The sequence below is a fragment of the Nyctereutes procyonoides genome, unplaced genomic scaffold (assembly GCF_905146905.1).
Source record: "Nyctereutes procyonoides isolate TBG_1078 unplaced genomic scaffold, NYPRO_anot_genome, whole genome shotgun sequence".
NCBI lineage: Eukaryota > Metazoa > Chordata > Mammalia > Carnivora > Canidae > Nyctereutes > Nyctereutes procyonoides.
This window is the reverse complement of record NW_026575042.1, coordinates 3,955,846-3,978,608: the sequence shown is the minus strand read 5'-3', so window position 1 is coordinate 3,978,608 and position 22,763 is coordinate 3,955,846. Positions and strand designations below refer to the sequence as shown.

General features: G+C 43.5%; 1 protein-coding gene across 1 annotated transcript in view; it reads right to left on the bottom strand.

Annotated features, from left to right (window-relative positions):
- Positions 1 to 19,089, bottom strand: part of SUSD5 (sushi domain containing 5) — a 53,143-nt gene extending 34,054 nt beyond the window's left edge. Inside the window, exons 1-3 of the mRNA XM_055321495.1 lie at positions 18,914 to 19,089; positions 11,154 to 11,331; positions 7,463 to 7,581 (exon numbers count right to left, since the gene is read on the bottom strand). Of these exons, the coding sequence (XP_055177470.1) occupies positions 7,463 to 7,581; positions 11,154 to 11,331; positions 18,914 to 19,004 (388 nt within the window). The 5' untranslated portion in view covers positions 19,005 to 19,089. The remainder of the gene's footprint in view (positions 1 to 7,462; positions 7,582 to 11,153; positions 11,332 to 18,913) is intronic.
- Positions 19,090 to 22,763: the final 3,674 nt, after the last annotated feature.

Sequence of the window (22,763 nt, the reverse complement as noted above, 5' to 3'; positions counted from 1 at the left end):
TAGGATAGTTCTCCCAAACATTTCCTCCTTACTCCTGGCCTTGGACACCCTCTGAAACCCCAAACCAAGCAACCACTGTTCTATATTCTTTCACTGGTAGTTTTTCCTTTTCTAGAATTTCATTCAAATGGAATAATACAGTATATAACATTTGATGTTTGGCTTTTTAGGTTAGCTTAATGTTAGTCATCCATGTTTTACCTGTCCTAATATTTCATTCTTTTCATCGCCAACTAATAACCCATGATATGGATGCACCATATTTTTTTTATCCATTCCCCAGTTGATGGACATTTGGGTTGCTTCCAGTTTTTGGCTTTCATGATAAAGCTGCTAGGCATATTTGTATACTCATTTTCTGTGTGGTCATGTTTCTCTTGGGTCAATAGCTCAGCATGGAATTGCTTGGCTATATGGCATATACATATTAAATTTTGCTCAGTGTTTCCAAAAGAAATTATGGGTTCCTTTATTGGAAATAGTGTGACATCAAGGTGAAGAAACCATGCACTATCACACTGTACTGTTAGAGTTTGTGTGCAGCTAGCTACAAGACAGTCACGGCTTGTACTTGCTAGGTTTTACTCTGTGCCAGGCCCTGGGATAAGTGATGTACTTGCTTGGCCTATTCTGTCCTCTTGACATCTCTATGTCATGAGTTCTTATATTATTCCCAAGGCAGTTAAATGATTGAGCCAAGATTTGAACCCAGGGATCTGGGTACAGGGCCCATAGGTCTAACCACTGTGTACCACCGTGTTCAATGTGCTGTCTCCCTTGAATACAAAATGGTTTAGCTTTGTGCTCAATTAACTTTCTTGTCATAAACAGAGGGCTCAGAGCACTTTGCACAGTTTGAAGGTTCCCGATCCCCTGTCGGACTGCATACTAGCAGCCAAGATGATCTTCAGAAATTTTTGCTCCCAGCTGAAAACCTTGCAATGGTTTCCCATTTCCCCTTAAAACTCAGCCCAGTGTTCTTACCCTTGCATAGCCAGCTCTTTTCCCCACCTCTCCAGCCCTACCTTGGGCCACTCTCTCTGTCACTTGAACAATCTAGGTACACTGTTCCTCAAACACACTAAGTGCTTTCCGGCACAAAGTATATATATATATTTAACAACATAGATTAGGTCACACTATACATATTCTGAGACCTGTGTAATACGTATTGGAAGATTTTCCATGTCAGAGGTCTCACTCCATTCTATCTGCTATTTCTTCCTTCCTTTCTCCCTCTCCCACCTACTTTTCCCCTTCCTTCCTCCCCTCTCTCTCTTGTGATAGATCACTCAGTACAGTAGTGTTGAAAGTAGATAGTGAAAACATCTCTTCCCCTAGATCAGCACTTTCCACTGCTGCAAGGCGATCACATTCACAATTTGGGTATAAGAGGTGGTTCAGGCAGTTCTGACTCTGCTCCAAGGCCTGTGTGGCCCCCCAGCTACCCACTCCCTCCTTGGCACAGCTGTGTCAAACCAGGCTCTCCTAAGTGTGAAGTCATGCATGAGTGCTGCTCCTTCCATTAAACACTTTTTTCTACAAGCGCCAGGCTGGCTCGGTCTGTGGAGTGTACAACTCTCTATCTTGGGGCTGTAAGTTTAAGCCCCACATTAGGTATAGATATTACTTAAAAATAATTTTTAAAGTATTTTTAAAAATTTAAAAACCAAAACATTTTTATCTGTAAAGTACACCTGAAACTCTTAGCCTCTACCAACAGAGGGGAATGCTCATGTGTGCCTTATTGAAGGGAAGCGTTAAGAGGAAAAGTCCAAATGTGTGTAAGTTGATGAGTTGCCCAAACGTCACACTTGGAGAGCTAGGTGTGTGGATTTGAGTCCCCATATCTGGGAAGGCAGGCCTTTAAATGATCTTACTATTGAGTAAACCAAGGCAGGGCAGGCCTTGATGCACAAAGGGAGGTGCCCAGGAGAAAGAAGAAAGCAGCTCTGCAACCACATTGCATGTGAATCAGAAATCCTGGTGGCTTTGATTACAGGTTCCCAAGGAGGGAATGTACTTGAGTCAAAACTCTCCATCACAGTCAATGGGATCCTGGCTGCACTGAGGGGCAGCCCAGGCCCACCTCCCCTGAGCCAACCCGGTAGCCCTGCATGTTCCCTTGGGCACACAGGATCCTCGCCCTGCCCCGAAGTTTCTCTCTGCTCTTCTTCACTAATGAAAGATGAGACATGAAGGGCAGGGAATCTACAATATTTATCCTTTTCAAGCATAAACAGAAGTGCAACTGGAAATCAGAGACCCCAAGCAAACATTAGACAGAGATCTGGTTCCAGGAGGAGAGCTGCCCACCCACTGCTGCTCCTCAATGCCATGCTGGCTGCCTGGGCAGCATCTGCCCCTGTGGAAGGCCAAAGAAGTTGCTAGTTCCTGTGTATACTGGGTGACAGAGCAGAAAACCTGGGCTTTGGAGTAAGAAAGACCTGCATTCGAATCACTGCTAACTATGGCTTAGGTGGTTTGTCACTGCGTAGGCCTGTACAAGCTGCTGGAGGATTGAGAGACGTATTATAAACCCTTCTGATGATATCCTGTAAGTCTTCATGTAGCCTTTGCTGCTCCCTTTGGAGTACACCTTGCTCTAGGTTCTCTTTCTCCAGAACTTTCTCCAGGACACTCTAGGAGAGCTAATGACAGATGGTCACTAAGTGACTCTGACTGGTCTAGAGGCTGCTGTGGAACAGTGCACAGTTAAGTGCCTCCAAGAACCCCGAGAGCAAAGTTGCCACTGGAGTGCTCAGCTCTGGGAGCTCACGTGTGTGTCTGTGAGGCAAGACTTTGGGCTCCTCCTCACAATGCATACAGGCACAGTCTCCCTACATGCGCCAAAGGGTTCTGAGTGCAGCTGCAGCTCTTCTGAGTAGCAAGGAAGCAGAGAAGTCTGTCAGATTGCTGGTGCCTATAGCCCCAGGTCACAAAGATCACAGTTATCTACCCCAGGGGTTAAGAACCCACTGGCACAATTTCTCTGGCTGCCCAGACACCTACCATCCCTGGGAACTGGCTGTGCATCAGGACTGTTCTAGCCTAAGTTTTTGGAATGGAAGATCTCAGTCTTGGGAAAGCAAGACCTGATGCTGTCTAGGTCTGGGGATGCGCGTGGCAGAGGAGGGGGCATCACTGCTTACCTGCTGTGGGGACCTCAGTCCTGCTCCGCTGCTACTTGGGCCCCCAGGGGTGTACTGAACCCAATTCACTCCCTGAAGCACTAGTACAATGGCTCTCCCAGAGCTAGTCTCCCTGGAACCACTGGGACCTATGCTTCAAGCTGTTGCCCCACCTGTTCTCTCTGTCTGCAATGTCTTCTCTTCCCTTCCCTGTTATCCCTTCAAAACAGACTCCTTTCAATTCTACCTCGACGGCCCCCACCTCAGGAATCTCCCTAATTACCCTCCTTCCTTTGTGTCATGGGAACACATTCATTTCTCACTTATTCTTATATATCATCATCAACTCCTTGAGGGTGGCCATGGGTCCTTCCTCTCTCTCTCTCTCTCTCTCTCTCTCTCTCTCTCTCTCTCAAGCACCCACAAGTCTTTTTTGCTCTCAAAAAGGTGAGCATCCGGCTCTCTAATTGATGACACAAAAGAAGGGAATAATTCCTTTTCTGTTTTTAGGGAAATACAGGCAACAGTAAAGTATGCAGGGAAGTGGCACTCAGGTGAGGTGGGCTGGTGGGAAGTGCAGCCAGGCCCAAGGAGGAACAGAAGCATACTTGACATGGAGCCTTGGGGGTGCCACAGGGAGAAGGCAAGAGGAGACTCCAGACCCCATGCAGTTGACCCCACAGACAAGCCACCAAGAGAAGCAAAGCCAGAGAACACAAGTGGAGGCAACTTATTTCATCAGCATCTAGTTGGTTAAAAATAACTTCACTTATTAGTTTAAGTGAGATCACCACAGGGCTGGAAATTCACTGTCAGGGAAACAAAAATACTGGAAGGAAAATGAGAAAAGTCTACATTCGTGATGAGCTTTATTTCAAAAGAGAAACACAGGAAGGAAGCTGCCTGGATATTCCACAGGCTCTGTTTTCCTTCTGGGCTCTTTACGAGGCACAAGCCTGCCATTTTTGGAGTTAACGCGCTACATTCTTCCCATCTTGCCAAAGAGAAGCAGCAGTACAGAGTTCAGGCGACCTGAGGAGATGATCCTGCACAGGCACGCATGCTGAGCCACACTTCACCTACACCTTCCTTCAGCACACAGATGTCCCTTGTTGACCGTGCTGTCAACAAAGGCTCCACTGAGGAAAAGCAACGCTCCTCTGAGGTGGGCGGAGGGCTGTATGGGAGTGGTTTACAAGCTCTTTCCAAAGGATGAAAGGCAGCACTGAACAGGGATTCACTCTCTCTGAGTGACTTTGGGGAATCCCTCCTACTTTTCCAGAATGTTCGAGAGAGAACAGCCCTCCAACCCAAATCTCCTCTCGGTATGCATACCTGAGTCCTCTTCATGGCTCATCTGAAGCCTCCTCATAAATCAGGCCTGTAGGACCAAGATTCCAGTCTTCCCCATATGAACTCATCCCCATTGAGGTGGAGGTGAGGGGAGGCCACTGGAGGCTCACACAAGCTGCTCTTGGAGGCAGGGCTCTGGAGCACTTTGACTCTAATGAGCCACACATGGTGGCATTGCTCCTCATATAGGTGAGCAGCTGTCATGAACTGGCTTCCCAGGTTGGTTCCCACGATTCAGACTGTTTTTGTTTTTCCTATTGCTGTTATTGTTGTTTTTGGAGCAGTACATAGACCGTTCTTTGTTGGAAATTTTTCATTTTTATATAATTTCAAAATTTCAGAAAGGTTGTGAGAATAAGGATTTCCCATAAAACCATTTATCCAGATTCACCAGTGTGTTTTCATTTTTGCCCATTTGCTTTATCACTCATCTCTCTCTCTCTCTCTCTCTCTCTCTCTCTCTCCAGATGGATAATATAGATATCTATTTATACAGAGACAAATATGTATACACCTATATCTATACCTGTAATTCTTTTCTGAACCATTTGATAGTGAGTTGTAGATACAATGTCTCCTCATCCCTAAAACCTTGATACACATTTCCAAGAACAAAGATAATTTTTTACAGGCCTGTAGTACAGTTATTACACTATTATCTAAGTCATAATCCACATTCAGATTTTATCAACTATTGCTATTTTTTTTCTGGTTGGGGATACAATCCCCGATCATGAAATCACATTTTGTATTTTATTATCAAGTCTTTTTGGTCTATTTTAATCTAGAAGAGTCACTTTGCCTTTCTCATCCTAGATATTTTTTAAAGCCATTTTGTAGAATGTTTCTCAAATTGAGTTTTGCTCATATTTCCCCCTGAGTAGATTCAAGTTATGCATTTTTGGCAGAAGTACCACTGAACTGAAGTTGAGTTCCTCTGAGTGCAGTATATCAGAAGGCACATTATATAAGTTTTGCAAAAACTCAATTCTGGAGTTGCTATCATGGCTTTGAGCTTGGTGCCCTATAGAATATGAATAAATGTTTCCAACCTCTGGCTTCATGCACTATAATTGAGGGCAAAAGGGGCACACACTTGTGTGGACATAACCTGTCTCAAGGCCTGTGAGGTGGAAAGCCCAGGCTATCTTGTTGGATGATGATGAACATATAGCTCAGTGACCCTCAGCACCCTGGCCAATAGCCACCAACTCCCAGAAGCAAGGCCACCTAGACAGCAGCTGCCTATAGACTCTGTAATGAGTCCAGCCAAGACCAGCAGAAAAACACAAACTGCTGATGCAAAAAAAGTGAACTAAATAAACAGTTGTTTTAAGCCACTATGTTACATATGTTACATGGCAAAAGCTAACTGATACCTCTTGTTTATCAGGGAAAATGAAGACTCAGAAACCCCACATATTCATTGAAATCAGTGAAGAAATAAGATCATGTTCTTTTCCCTCTGGCTCTGTCCTTTCTCTCTCAGGTCTGAATTTTGCCTATGTCTGGGACTCAAAGGATCATTTTAATTAACTTACGTGGTTTTAGAAAACAAGCCATGGATATTATTCTCCCAAAGCCTTACAGAGCAAGGCCACATCATTCAGTAGCTTGACGGGGTAGATACCAGGAGACTTTCTCAACATACTCTTCCATAGCAATGAGAAAATGAAGCCTTTCTGGAGGAAAACGCCACAGGAGCAGAGAAGCCTGTCACTGATAAGCATCTAACAAGCACCAGCCAAGGCCTTGGGGTTCACCAGACTCCCTCATTTCCCAACTCTTCTGACCTCTTCCCCAGGGATTAGGATTGGATGCCTCTAGGATACAGCCTGAGGGTATTTCTTACAAGTTCATTTGGTATTTCTCATCATCAGAGAGGTTTGGGAAACTCTACATTAAAAAGTAGTTTTCAAACTGGGCTATGTGTTAAGATCACTAATGAGCTTTAAAAAACCCTAATGCAAAAAACAAAACAAAACAAAAACAAAAACAAAAACAAACAAACAAACAAAAAAACCTAATGCCCAGAACATTTATATCTGAATCTTTAGGACTGGCACCCAGGAATCAGTATTTCTTAAAACTTCCCAGAAGAGACCAGTATACAGCCAAGGAGTACTTATGCTGATTTCTAGGCCTGAAGACTAAGCAGCTGGCTTTCTTTCCATTTGTATGGACATTCCCTTTCAACAGCATGTGTTTCTGCTGAGGACAGTATACTGATTTCAATGCATATGAAATGCTGACCTGGAGACTCCTTTATGGCTTTCTTCTTGCCACTGGGCTGATTTACCAGAGGGAAGCTGAATTCCCCTTCCTAGGAGAAGTTTCTTAAATCCTGTTAAGTTTCCTTTTGGGGAAAAATGATTTTTTTTTCCTTGTTAATGTGCCACCCACCATGAAGAAAGACTGCAGGACAGGCTGTATCAGCAACTGTAGGAGATGCTGTCAAGGGTTTGCCCCATATTGCCTAGATACCTTTGCCATTTCCATGCACAGGGGTTCCTGGTAGGCGTCTGTGCATCTTTGTTGGAGGGTGGCACTCAGGCTACTGGAATCCTTTGCCAGCACACATAAACCAGAAGTGCCTGGGAATATACATCTCCCTGACATTGGCCCCTAAGCAATGACTAACAGTGCAGTGGTGTAAATACCCCTGCTCTCTCACCTCAGGACAGAAAAACTGGTGACCTACACTGTCTCCAAAGATCTCCTGTAGGACTGAGCCAAGATTTGTCCTCACTGTCACTGTGGACTTCGTTTAGAACTGCACCACCTCACCGTCACTGTGGACTTTGCTTAGTACTGCACCACCACTCAGTCTGCTTCCTTTCTCTGCCCACTACCCTACTGCTCTATTGGCTTTTCTTTGGAGGATCTCCTCATTCCAAGGTCTGTCTCTGGAGAATGCAACCTAAGACGGGGCCACCATGTGCAACCTCCAGAACCTTTGCAAAGGCTCTGGCACTAACCTTCATCCTTAATACAAAGTGCATTGTATGTGCCACCGGGAACTGGGTTGCCTTCAATTCTCACATCAACGGCTCTCGTGATTTGCTGTTCATCACTCTCCTTGCTACACACGGTTGTCCTGAAACAGACAAAGAAGACACTGTGCTAGGAGGACCAATGGAAGATAGGAAAGAACAGTTCTTTTCTGCTGTCAGTTCTGAGTCAGCAGAGATTTTCCTGAGTTAGGATCTTTGGCTGAAAGCATCCACAGGGAAGTACTCTCCCCAAACAGAGCCCTATAATCAGGAAGACACAGATGATGCTTCAGTTGAGGCCACACATATCAGTTCAAGAGTTAGAAGCAGTGCATTGTTGACCTTTTCCAGTGTGTGTTTATTTCACAAAATGCTGCTCTTCTTATCAGTTCCTTTCTTCTTGCAGGGGTCTATTTTTTTCTGTTCTTTTTAATATTTGTAAAAATATTTTACTTATTTATTTATTCATGAGACACAGAGAGAGTGGCAGAGACATAGGCAGAGGGAGAAGCAGGCTTCTTGTGGAGAACCTGATGCAGGACTCGATCCCAGGACCCTGGGATCATGACCTGAGCAGAATGGCAGATGCTCAACTGCTGAGCCACCCAGGCGCCCCATGTTCTTTTTTATATTTCTTAAAATGGATCATTACTTAGTTCAGAAACCTTTAGCCTTTTCTCTTTTCTATCACCAGCACCTAAATGTCTGTCTTACATTTCCCTCTAGGTTCAGCTTTAGCAGCATCTTATGAGTTTGAGTATGTTATAGTTTTAATGTCATTCAGTTCTACATCCGTGCTATTTAACAAACCATAACTTATGTTTGTCCCATAACTTATTTAGGGATATCTTTGGCAAGATCCCAAGACTGTGGATTTTAATTCAAAGAGCTATGGTTAGGGATCCCTGGGTGGCGCAGCGGTTTAGCACCTGCCTTCGGCCCAGGGTGCGATCCTGGAGACCTGGGGTCGAATCCCACGTCGGGCTCCCTGCATGGAGCCTGCTTCTCCCTCTGCCTGTGTCTCTGCCTCTCTCTCTCTCTCTCTCTGTGACTATCATAAAAAAAGAAAAAAAAATCCGCCGTCTTTCTGTTAGTTCTGCACATCCTTTCTTTCTCTCTTGTCTTTCCCCTCTTTTTTCTTTTTTGGCATTCTCTTTTTCATATTGGTCTGGAAGTTATATATTCTCTTACTATTCTTTTAGTGGTTATGACTTATTAATATTTAATATTACTTTTACCCTCTTCAACAGTACAACTTAAAAATACTTAAAATACTATGTATTAACATACTTAAAATGTGTTTTTAAATAAAAAGATTTTTAAAAGATTAGATCCATCCATTATCCTCTTAATTTTAGTTATTGTATGTTTCACTTCTAGAGATTCCATACAGTTTTTTCATAGTTTCAGTCTTTGGCCAAAATTCTCCTTATTGTCTTCTGTATCTTTGAACATTTGAAAAAGTTAAAGTCTACCAATGCTGATATTTAGAGTTTCTATCCGCTATCTTTATTCTGGTTGTCTTATTTCCCTGTGTTATTGGTTATTTTATATTGTGTGACAAATCCTCTCTTCTAAAAGTTTTTTTGTGGAAATAAATTGCCTAGGATAACATTATCCTCTTCTAGAGAGTATTTTAATAATCAGTTCTGAAGCTATCTGGAACACAGGAGCTCCAGTATCATCTCAGTCCACATTCATGGGTCCTGAGGATTTTAAGCTATGCTACAGCTCCTATGAGGGCCTATATACTTCTAGTTTACTCTCACTCCTGGGCTATAGCCCTGTAACGTCCCAGCCCAAAGCAAAGGACTCTGCAGGCCGTGTGTAGGTTTTGCCTACACAAAACCTGAATTCAAATCTCTGTCCTAGTCCTATTAGGCTATCTATATTGCTACTGTTTTTTCAGTCATCCTTTAGGGAATCGCAAAAGCTTCTAGGAGGCAAGTGGCTCCCAATTCTGTATTTACCATTCTAGGCCTCCATCCTTCTCTGGATTTTTGTGTACACTCAACATAAATTCATAGACATATAGATCAGATCTACTATATGTTTACTATGCCATCAATTGCAAGATGTACCATTCATATAATAATTGGTTTTCACTGTGGAGGGGGGATGGCTGTGTAAGAAAGACCCACAATGAAATGTATATAGTGATGATCAGATACTTCTTGGTTCCAGAAATATTAAAATAGTTTTATTTTTAACATGTTGTGTGGTAAATATATCAAATAAGGATGTTTGCTACAATGAATATCATCTCAGCAATGTAGACATCTACTAATATGTCCTAACATTTACAGCAAACCCAGAGAGGGTGGGCCTTTCTGAAGACCTGAGAGACAGAAACCTGGCCCCAAGCTGACTCTTCCAAATTCCTGAATACCCTGGTTATCTGATGCAATTATAATAACAGAGTTATGAGAAGTATCCACGTTTGACTACACTGTGTGCATAGGACTATTTTGTCCGTTCAGGAACCTGGTCGTAAAATGTCAGGCAGAAAGGGTCATGGTTCCAGAGTCACTGAAAATCTTCAGATGTAGCCTGGTTGTCCTCTTTATTCAGCTGCTGCTTCACATGTGGCAGCACTGGAGATGCAAGTCAGCCTGGTTGTGTGTGTTTTCTATGGCCATTGGCCAGTCCATCTTCAAGGTTATTATCAGCCAAAGTGGTTGGAGCCCATTTTGCTCTTTCACATTCCTGTGGCATGAAGGAGACAGTGGAATGGCTCCTGCCTTTTCTGAGTATGACTAAAGAAACAGCAGAACTAATGGGTAGTTTTCTCCCAGCTGGCCAAGAATCACTTCTCTACAAGAATTCCTTAGGTCAGGAACTCAGGGCGCAGTGTGTATGGCTGGTCTCTACTCTCTGATGTCTAGGGCCTGAGCTGGGAAGACTCATAGGCTGGTGAGAACTCAACATCTGGGGGCGAGAATCATGTACAGGCACCTTCACTCACATTTCTAGCAGCTAATGCTGGCTATGCCCTGGGATGCCGGTGGGGGCTATTGGTGGGGATACCCTTGCAGGGCAACTCCCCATGGCCTGAGCTTCCTCATGCCATGGCCTGCTCAGGATAGACAAATGTCTTACATGATATCTCAAAAGTAAGTGTCCCAGAAATCTGGGCATGGATTTTTCCAATCTAACCCCAGAAGATACATGGTATCAGGCCTGCTGTGTTCTACTGGCCAAGGCAATAGGAAGCTATCCCTAATTCACAGAGAGAGGATACAGACCCCACCTTTCAATGGGAGTAATGTGAAAGAATCTGTGGCCATACCATTCTCCTATTCATATGGATGTAGCTGAATATCCACAGAGAAAAAAGAGATAAAGAATATGTACTAGCCGAGGTGGGGAAAAAGAGAGAAACTCACTTTCAGCTTTATATGTATCTGCATTATTTGAAAATTTTTTACAAGCATGTATTATTTTTGTAACTTAAAAAGGAAATTCAAAATAACAAAGGGGAGAAAAACTGTGACAGAACTCCACAAAAAATGTTTTTATTTGAGAACTCAAAACACAAATGTGCTGGAAGCCACTGCCTATTGCACTCTGCTTATGCTGGCACCTCAATAATACAATTACTGAGCTCCCTTAGGAGCCCTGGTGGGGTAGCAGGGGCAAATGGGAAGGAGAACTTTCCCCAGCACACCTGACTTACCCCAGGGTGCCATCCGCCAACCAGCCCGTGGTGCACACTGCAAAGGCACAATCCTGGACCACCCTCCGCAGCTCTTCCGCAGACACCAGGTGAGCTCCCCTGCTCCTGCAGGAAAGCCGAGCCACCTCCAGTTCTAGGCCATGAGAGCCATTCTGAGACTCCAGCACAAACAGCTTCCCTGTGTGGGGACAAGCATGAACACAGGCTTACTCCAGGGGCCATGGGAATTTAACCTCACTGTCTGGTGGCAGACACCTGTCAGAACTGGAGTTTCCCACTTGCCTGAAGAGCTGAGCTCAGCACATACCCTACTGCACTCATCCCTGGGACTAGATGATGACAATAACTTTGGTGTTTTAATCTGTGTTTTGTTCCTGCCTTCTTTTTTAAAAAAATTTACCATCTGCCCTGGCATGTTTATCTGGATAAGCCCTTCAAATCTTCCTTTCTCAAAGCTATTTTACAAACATCATGTGGTAAGGCTCAGTGTCCTAGGCTCCCCTGAGTTGGGTCAGTTGGTGTCTGGGGCACTAACTTACGTCTCAGCTCTCCCTTCTTCTGCCTGCCCCAGCCCTAGAGTGACCCCACACACAGCTCTCCTCCATTCCCTTCTCTCTGTCCTATTGTCTCAGGACATTATCAGGCCCTTCCCACAATGAGTTCATTTGTGCCTGCTGCCATTTCTCCTGGATGGGGCGAGGTAGTGAGGCCATGTCAGGTGCACCGTGGCTTCCTGCAGTACATCAATATATGGGCATGTAGTAGGCCTCAAAAAATGTGTGACAGATGAGTGGAATGGGAACATGAATTCAGGCAGCAGTGGAAGCTGAGGCTGAAAGCAAAAGAGAGCTTTAGGTAAGAAAATCACAGTGGAGGAGGGGAGCACCGTGGTCCCTAGCAGCCTCCTGTAGAGATGAAGTAATGCCTTAGATAACCTGACCAAGTTTAAGGTAAAGGCAGGGGAGAAAAAAGCCCAGTCAGAATGAGATACTTCATTTCTGTCCAGTAGCAAAATTATCATAATATAATACTTTAATTAGAATCACTTCAACTGCTATCAACTGCAAAATACTTCAACTGTTTATTAACTGCAAAATAACTATAAGAAATATAACAATTCCTCAGCCTCGCAACCAAAGTTACAAGAAAAACACAAAAATGTTTCACAACGAACAGCTCTGTAGGTGAATGGTCCTCCCTTAGACGTGGTGCGAATGTGCAGTACATAACCTGAACAATAGTACTTGATGGCTTTGCCTGGAGAAGCATATGCCCCAAGACACTTTTGTATTAATAGCATTGGCCTATCTGGAAAAAAAATATTATGAAATTTAACTAAGGGATTGACGGCCAAGCTCCTAAGCAAGAGGGATAAAAGTCAAAGCCCAAGGCTTAAGAGGTAGGGAATGGGATAGACCTCTCCTGCCCCCTCCACCGCCATTGCATGCACACATAAACACACAAAGCTTGGACCCTGAAGGGTTAAACTCAGGATAAGCAAGAACAAGGATAAACAATATTCCCTCCCCTCATTCACAAGGGATTGTTGGAAGAGTTATCTTGGTGCTAGGAACCCAAGTGTTTTTTTTTTTTTTTCCAAGTGTTAATCCTCATTGGGAATGGCAGTCCTAACAAAAACTGGCCTCAAAAATACTGTAAGCCATGAATTTAGCCTAAAGTGGCTTGAGGGATCCCTGGGTGGCGCAGTGGTTTGGCGCCTGTCTTTGGCCTGGGGCGCGATCCTGGAAACCCGGGATCGAATCCCACGTCGGGCTCCTGGTGCATGGAGCCTGCTTCTGCCTCTGCCTGTGTCTCTGCCTCTCTCTCTCTCTCTGTGACTGTCATAAATAAAAAAATAAATAAATAAATAAAGTGGCTTGAGATTGACATTTATCTAAGACACCTGGTAGGAACAAACATAAATCTTGTCTGGAGAAAAAAAATCTTCATCTTATGCTTCAGGAGATCCCACGCAAATATTTTTTCAAAGGCGATGACGGGGTGGCTCAGTCAGTTAAGCCTCTGCCTTTGGCTCAGGTCATGATCCCGAGGTCCTGGGATCGAGCCTGTGTCAGGTTCCCTGCTCAGCAGGGAGTTGGCTTCTCCCTCTCCCTCTCCATCTCCTCCCTGCTTGTGCTCTTTCTGTCTCAAATAATTTTTTTTTAGAAAAGGGATCTGAATAGACATCTTTAAAGAAATGGCCAATGAGCAAATGAAAAGATGTTCAACATTATTAGCCAACAGAAAAATGTAAAACAAAACCACAATGGGATATTACTTCATATCCACTAGGATGGCTACCATCAAAAAGACATATTTTGACATAAGTGATGGGAAGGATGTGGAGAAAAAGGAACCCTCAAACACAGCTGGTAGAAATGTAAAAGAATGTAGCTGCCTCGGAAAACCATTTAGCAGTTTCTCAGTTAATAGCAGTTTCTCATAGAGTTATTATATGACCCAGCAATCACACTCTTAGGTGAATACCCAAGAGAACTGAAAATATATGTTTATATAAAAAAAACTTCTGTATGAATATTCATAGCAGCATGTTTGTAATAAATAACTTAAGTTCATAATTGTAAAATTGTGTTTATAATGGTCAAAAAGTAGAATCCACCCAATGACCATCAACTGATGAATGGGTCAACAAAGTATGATATGAATATTCATACAGTGGAATGTTATTTGGCAGTGAAATGAAATGAAGTGCAGATACATGCTGCAAATGGACAAAAACATTATTCTAAGTGAAAGAAGCCAGTCTCAAAAGCCCACATACTGTATGATTCCATTTACATGAAATGTCCAAAACAGGAAAATTCATAGAGACAGAATGTAGTTGTCGAGGGCTTGGGGGGTTGAGGAGAAACAAGGAGTAAATGCTAACAGGCAAAGGGTTTATTTTGGGGCAAAAAGATGTTCTAAAATTGTACATAGTGATTCATAACTCTGTGAGTATACTAAAGACCAATGAATCACACACTTTAAATAGGAGAATTGTACGGCGTATGAATCATATTTCAATAAAGCTGTTATTAAAAAAGGCATCACTAGAGAAGGACAGGTTCTGTTATGATGATAGTTATTTCATGAGTAATATAAAAAAAATTTAAACACTTAAATAAACAACTCTAGACTGTGAGAAGGCAATATTAACAAAACTATAGGGAGAATTGGAAAAAATCCACAGTGCTGATAATAATTTCAAGCACTATCCTTCTCAGTAATTGATAAAACAGGAAAAAATTGGAAAGAATATAGAGGATTTAAGCAACAAAATTAACACACTTGACATAGGACCAATGCACAGTATTTGCAAACTATAGAATACGTATTCATTTTTTTAAAGATTTATTTATTTATGATAGACATATCATATCCCCGCTGAGCCACCCAGGGATCGCCTACATATTCATTTTAAACACACACAGGACATTTGTAAAATTCATCAAATACAAGACAAATCAAAAAACATTTGAAGACTCAAATCATACAAAGCATATTTTTAAGCCACAATGCAACTTAAAATCACTTGATTTATTTATCAAATACTTATACAGGGATCCCTGGGTGGTGCAGCAGTTTAGCGCCTGCCTTTGGCCCAGGGCGCGATCCTGGAGACCCGGGATCGAGTCCCACATCAGGCTCCCAGTGCATGGAGCCTGCTTCTCCCTCTGCCTGTGTCTCTGCCTCTCTCTCTCTCTCTCTGTGTGTGACTATCATAAATAAATAAAAATTAAAAAAAAAAACCAAATACTTATACAGTGTTTACCCATAGGCCAGGTATTATTTAAATTGCTTTACAAATAATATTCATTAAATCAGTTCTTAGAACAACTCTATGATGTAGGTTATCCCTATGTTATAAGTTATCCCTATGTTATAGTTAAGATTTAGTATTAGTGATTTGTTTAAGATCACACAGCTGGTATATAAAACCAGGCACTGATCCTAACCACTGTATAATGCTGCTCTCAACAGCAAAGTAATAATTAGGAAAAGCCCCTTGTGCATGGAAATTACAAAATATACTTCTAAATAAAGCATAGGTTCAAAGAAGAAACCACAATTGAAATAAAACATTTTTATGTGAATGACAAAAACTGGCAGAGAAACTAAATTAGTATTTAAGGGACATTTATAGCCTCAAATGCTCATATTACAAAAGAAGAATGGTTGATAATCAATGATCTAATTTTGTATCTTAAAAACACAGAAAGAAGAACATAAAATTAAGGCTTCTAAAGAAGTAGAAGGAAGGAAATAACAAAGATAGAATAAAAATCAATGAAATGGAGAACAGATATACAATAGAGAAAATAAAGCCAAAGTTGCTTCTTTCTAAAGAATGATAAAGTTGATAAATACCTAGCAAAATTGATCAAGACGAAAAGAGAGAAAATACAAATTACCAATATCAAGAATGAAAAGGGACATCACTACAGACCCCATGGACACTGAAAAGATAACAGATTTTATGTTACATCTGCCAGTACCTATGACAACTTAGATGAAATGGACAAACTTCATAAAAAGCAAACTTAGCAAAACTGACCCAAAATAAATATGAAAATCTGAATATCTCTTTATCTACTGAAGAAATTATATTCATCATTTAAAATCTCCCCAAGAGAAAAACTTCAAACACATATGACCTCATTACCAAACAATAAACGAAACAAAGCAAAACAGCTCACCTTGCAGCAACCTTTTCAGAGAAACAGTTGAGACGCCCTCCTCCTATCCCTCCCCCTGCCCCCTCTCTCTCTAAAATAAATAAACAAATCTTAAAAAAGAAGAAATCATCACAATCCTGATGTCAATATCTGACAAGAATATTATAAGAAATGAAAATTATAGGCCAATATGTCTCATGGACACAGTAACCTATAATCCTAAATCTGTTTCCTTCACTCCAGGCTCAGTTCTAGGTCATCTCTTCTCACCGTGAAACCTTTCCCTAGGATTCTATACATGCATAAGGTTTCAAAGACTATACTTATATAGATTGCTCACATTTTTCTCTTCAGTCCAGACCCTTTGCATTCACCCCATCCACCTCTATACCTCTGCCAGCTCTCATCCACACAACTAAAATGGCATCCTATATGGTCTCTCTACATCTAGTCTTGCCCAGGTCCCATCCATTCTCCCTACATCACAATCAGGGTGATCTTTTCAAAATGCAAATATTATCAGTCACTCTATAACCAGAAATCATCCAATGGTTTCCTTCTCTTTTCTGGATTAAAACAAAACTTTTGTCTATGAGGACCCACCTCAGTGCACCCACCCCAATTTCTCTAGCATAATTTCAAACCACTTCCACTTCAGACTCTTGGCTCCAGCCACTCTTGTCTCTTATCATATGGCTCATTTTCCTTGCTCACAGTTTTTTTGTATATGCTATTCTCTACACAGACACTCGCTTTTCCTCCTCAGATCCTCCTAACCAAATCAAAATTTCCCAGCATATGCTCTCATAGTACCTCTGCCCTTTAATCTCATCATCTATCAAAACTGCAACTTCACGTTTCATTCATGTAACGATTTGCCTACTGACTCTCTAACCCATTGGATTTTAAGCTCCCTGTTGGCAAGAACTTACTTCTCCTCACCATTCTATCCCCAATAGCAAGGCCTGCACCTAGCTTACAATAGATGCTCAATAAATTATCTGTTGAATTAACGAATCCTTTCCTGTAACACAGTTAATCTGCATTCAGTTAATGTGAATATTTTTCAGTTTCAAAAGTATTTTAAAGATACAGTAGAAAAAATACAGTAGCAGATCTCTTTTACATACGAGATGCATATCTTATTAATCAAACATAAGCTAAATGTTTTTCATTTGAATTTATCTCATTGACTTATTTTTTAATAGGTCCTTAGAGTTTTTAATAACTCCAAGTCTCTCTTCAAACACATCACAGTTTAGCGGAACATTTCTTCTTCTTCCTTCCATCACTATAGAACGTAAGTAACTAAATGTGGAAAGTGATGGTAGTTAAACATATATTTGGAAAAGAAAAGAATCGTTTCATACTATAGGTTCTAATTCTTCAATGGCTCTATTATAAAACTTGGAACTTAGCAAATGGAGTTTCTTGAAAGCAAGTGTACCCATAATTGGGGAACGGGAGAGAAGGAGAGAAAGGAGAAAGGAGAAATGGAGGCATTTCTGGCAAGGGGCAACAAGAAAACAAGCTCTGGTGCCACTGTTACTCTTTCCTTCTCCAGTGATATTTCTGCCTCCATTTTTCTATGACCCGCATCAAGCCAGAGAGGTGCAAAATATTGATCCATATCCATTTCGCATTCCATTTAAACGGTTACAGTAGGGTGAAACTCGAAAGCCTCATGGATTGCAGAGATATATCTTTAAAAGGAATTAAGTTGGTACAATACTATTCATTGTTCAAAAGTTAATACTAGCTCCAATTTATTCTACTTGTATTCTTTAAATCAGCTCAATTTTCATGATTCAATGTCAGGCAGAAAAAAAATACTACAGTAAAATATGAATAGCGGATTAACTGCTAATAGGTATGGGATTTCATTTCGGAGATAGAAATTTTCAGGAGTTAGATTGTGGTGATGGCTGAACAACATAATGAATATACTAAAATACTAAAACCACTGAATCGTAAATTTTTAAATGGCAAATTTTATGAATCACATCTCAATTAAGATATGAACAGTTATCACAAGGAGCCTTCAAAGTTAAGAATGTTTTCTTCTCTAACACTCTGAAGATATTTATCCTTAATTAGGAGCAAAGAGTTTTTCAAGCGGCATTTAGGATAAAAAGCACCAAAAACTCTAAGATAGTATCTGGAAGTTTTTGTCTTACTTTCCCCCTTTCCCTAACCAACATGCTTCTTTTTGTGGAGTCTTCTGATTTCATCTGACATTACTTACTAAAAATCAATGACACTTAAAAATATACAAAGCATCCCAAATCAGGTGAGGGTTTTTCTCCTTCATCAATTTAGTTTGTCCTAAGCTTGGATTTTCTAGAAACTGCTCACGGATGTGAGAACTACTGGTTTCTTTTCTTTCAGATCCTTCTCCACTAAGTCAACGGGGTTTTGTTGAATACAGCTGAATTAGCTTTTTGAAACTTAGCGGATACAAGGCTCTGATTCTGCCAACTTAAGGGAAGTACTGAAAGCTGAATTCAGGTTCAAGAAACAAAAGACGCACAAAAGCAGGTCAATTCTCATCACCTGGAATAATCTGTTTCTTATCTCCTTCTCCGGCCTTTTGCCTTACACTCTCACGGAGTGGTTCCAGCCACTGTATCGTTTATCCCGTTTTCCCTGCCACTCCCAGGGCCTTTGCACATGCTCTTTCCTCCCCACAAGACACTGCTTGATTTCCCCTCATCTTTCAGATATTTTTGGACCAAGCCAAACCACCGAGGGAGTCGTCTCGGCCTTGCCGCCAGGAGTCCGCTTAATACACGCGGAGAGTGGTGTCTGCAGAGGAGGTTCTAGGCCACCCCAGACGTGACTTGACCGTGAAGACCTTTCACGGGGACCTTCGGGGAGCCAGCGGCGGGCTGCCGGACGGGAGCATCGCACAGGCTTTCCCCGGGGCTTGGGGGACGGGCTCAGGGGCCGGGGTGGGGACCTGGGGCTAGCGGAGACTCGACGGGTCGGGCGAGGGACCGGGCTAGCCACCGGGAGCCCCCGCGGGCGCCGCTGTCCCTACCCACAGCCCGCGCGCCACCCCCGGCCCCCGCGCACACTCACCATCCGCCCGCACCGGGCCGCGCGGCAGAGCGAGCAGGAGCAGCGCCGCCGCCCACAGCTGGGCTCGGGGTCCGCGGCCCCCGGCAGCCATGGTCCCCGCGTCCCCGCGTCCCCGCTGCCCCGGGCGGCGCGCCCCTCGGCCGTGCGCCCTGCGCTCTGCTCCGCCGGACCGAGGAGCGCGCGCCGCTCCCGAGGCCGGGCGCCTGGAGCCGCCGCGCGGGGGCCCCGAGCTCGCGGGGGGTCTCGTCGGCGGCGCCGGGGAGGCGGCTGGACCCGGCTCCGCCCTCGCGCCGGGCACCTGGAGGCCTCGGTACCGCCGGAGGCTGCGCCGGCCGCGAGCTCCGGGGCGCCGCCGGGGCGGAGGGTGAGCGCTCGGGGAGGCGGGGAGAGCAGAGCCGCCGCAGGAGCCCCCGCCTGCCCAGGGGACCCCCGGCGAAAGGGTGACGCAGCCCGGGAGGCCGGGCCCTCCGGGGGGACAGTTCCCAGCCAATGCCTCCTGCTGTCCTCGGCCTCCTGACTGCAGTTGGCGTCCTCCCACGGGGGAGGAACGGGTGTGAGAGAAGGAGGACTCCGACTTGCCACCCTCACTCGAGGAGTGGACGCGCGGCGCACCCGCACTCCGAGAGGTGTGGCCTGAAAGCCCCTGGGAAGGGGCATCTCCAGGACGCTTCCGGCACGACCTCCCCAGGTACGCGCGTTTCTCGACGCCCACAGCGCCGACGCGGGGTTGTCCCGGTTTTCAGACCTCCGCAGTCAGGGCTCCCGGGATCTGGAGACGGCCTGAGGTTCGGATTCTGTTGGTCTGGGCTGGGAATCCACCTTCTAAAGTGTCCCACTGGATTCTGCCGCAGGAGCCCCTGCTCGGAATCGGTTCCTTTTTTTCAGCTCACCTCACCCCTGCCCGGTTCGTAGCAGTAGCATAGTTCAGTAAGGGAAGGTGGGTTTGCATTCTTCACTGCTGCAGGCATAAAGATCAGTATCATGACTGGGGTGCTGGTAACGTCGTACAGTTTATTTTATTTTTTTTTTTTTTTGATAAGAAATGGGGCTTTTATTGTTCCTGAGGGTTTTGTTTGCTTTTTTTTAAATAATAAATTAATTTTTATTGGTGTTCGATTTACCAACATACAGAATAACACCCAGTGCTCATCCCGTCAAGTGCCCCCCTCAGTGCCCGTCACCCATTCACCCCCACCCCCCGCCCTCCTCCCCTTCCACCACCCCTAGTTCATTTCCCAGAGTTAGGAGTCTTTATGTTCTGTCTCCCTTTCTGATATTTCCTACCCATTTCTTCTCCCTTCCCTTCTATTCCCTTTCACTATTACTCATATTCCCCAAATGAATGAGAACATATAATGTTTGTCCTTCTCCGATTGACTTACTTCACTCAGCATAATACCCTCCAGTTCCATCCACGTTGAAGCAAATGGTGGGTATTTGTCGTTTCTAATGGCTGAGGAATATTCCAGTGTATACATAAACCACATCTTCTTTATCCATCATCTTTCGATGGACACCGAGGCTCCTTCCACAGTTTGGCTATTGTGGACATGGCTGCTAGAAACATCGGGGTGCAGGTGTTCCGGCGTTTCATTGCATCTGAATCTTTGGGGTAAATCACCAACAGTGCAATTGCTGGGTCGAAGGGCAGGTCTATTTTTAACTCTTTGAGGAACCTCCACACAGTTTTCCAGAGTGGCTACACCGTACATTTTATAAGCCCCTTCCACCTTCACATACTGGTCAGCAGATCTGTAGTGAGTGCCTGACCCTGTGGGGGGCTGCCACAAACAGGCTCAAACTTAAGACACATACTTAAGGAAGAAGAACAAGTGTTTGATGCTAAAATAAAAGGAACAAACACTTGTCCCCAAGACAATGAACTAGGACACAGACAGGAAAAGACTACCTACTTTCTTTTTTAAGGTAAAAGCTGGAATTTGAACCCACATCTGATATACTATAGGTCTCATTTTTCAGCTTATAAAGTTTTTGAAGTGTACTGAAAAGATATCTCCTTTCCTTGTTCCAAATGTCAACGACAAGGCTATAGCCTTGGAATTATTATTCCAAAGTGATTAATCCCTTTGTGAATTAAAACTTTGCTTTTAGGGGCATCTGGGTGGTCATTCCGTTAAGTATCAGACTTCTGATTTCAGTTTGGGTCGTGATCTCAGGGTTGTGAGATTGGGCCCTGCCTTGGGCTCTGTGTTGAGCATAATCTGCTTAAGATTCCCTCTCTCTCTCTCTCTCTCTCTCTCTCTCTCTCTCTCACACACACACACACACACAGTCTCCCTCTGCCCCATCCTACCCATACCTTAAAACAAACCGCTTTACTTTTAAAATACAAATACTCTGGGGCATTAAAGTGCAGTGAGGCATGACAACCATTCACATGTAAGTGTAAATTAATTTACTTATCTACTTCTCTTCTAACAGCTAGCTGGCAGCCTAGGGAGTGAGACTTCACATGTCTGGGTTGGAGGGGACCTTTTAAAGCCTGATTATTGCTGAGAAGGAATGGGAGGGGCAGGAGGCACCTGCAGGATCTACTGACTCACTCCCTCACAGTCTGTGCCACTGTATTTAAAATATAGTCAATTGACTATTACTGTCTAATCCTAATGACATTTTATTTTATTTTTTTTTAATTTTTATTTATTTATGATAGTCACACACACACACACACACACACACAGGCAGAGACACAGGCAGAGGGAGAAGCAGGCTCCATGCACCAGGAGCCCGACATGGGATTCGATCCCGGGTCTCCAGGATCGCGCCCTGGGCCAAAGGCAGGCGCTAAACTGCTGCGCCACCCAGGGTTCCCCCTAATGACATTTTAAAGTTTGTCTTTTTTCATATCTGTCTTGGCCTGTCCTAATTAGAGATGGCATGCTCTAAAGGTTTGGTACAGCCGATTTAGAAAACTGCTTGGCACTTTCATATAAAGTTAAACCTACATCTCTCCTATGATAGAGGATTCCACTTCTAGATGTATATCCAAAAGAAATAAAACTCACCTCCCAAACAAGATTTGTATGCAAATTTCATAGCAGCTTTGGTCACAATAGTTAAAATTGGAAGCAACCCAAACATCATCCACAGATGAATAGAAACACAAACTGTGTCATAGTCACACAATGGAATGCTATTTAGCAATCAAAGGAATTAACTACTGATACACTCAATAATGTGGTTGCTGAGTGAAAGACGCCTTATACAAAAGAGTTTATACTTTATGATTCCATTCATATGAAGCTCAACAGGGGCAAAACTAATCTGTGGTGACAGTAAATACTATGCTTACCTTTGACAGGGCAGAAACACAAAGGAACTTCTGACGTAATGGGAATGTTCTATGTTTTGATGAGAATGGTGATCACATGTGAGTATACATTCGTTAGACCCCACTGAACTTATGCTTCAAATCTGTGCATTCCTTTGAATGTTATTTATGCCTTAATAGCAAATACTTCAGAATTTGCCCTAAAGAATAAATTGGCTTAATAGAAGAAAGCTCAATAAAAAGACCACATATAGAGATGTGGGCAGGGTTGAGAGAACCAATAAGAAACAGTAAAGGGGGATCCCTGGGTGGCGCAGCAGTTTGGCGCCTGCCTTTGGCCCAGGGCGCGATCTTGGAGACCTGGGATCGAATCCCACATCAGGCTCCCGGTGCATGGAGCCTGCTTCTTCCTCTGCCTATGTCTCTGCCTCTCTCTCTCTCTCTGTGTGACTATCATAAATCAATAAAAAAAAAAGACTATAAAAAAAAAAAGAAACAGTAAAGGTCTTGGGACTGTCAACAGTAGGAAGCCATCACAACTTGAGGTCTGAAGGTAGG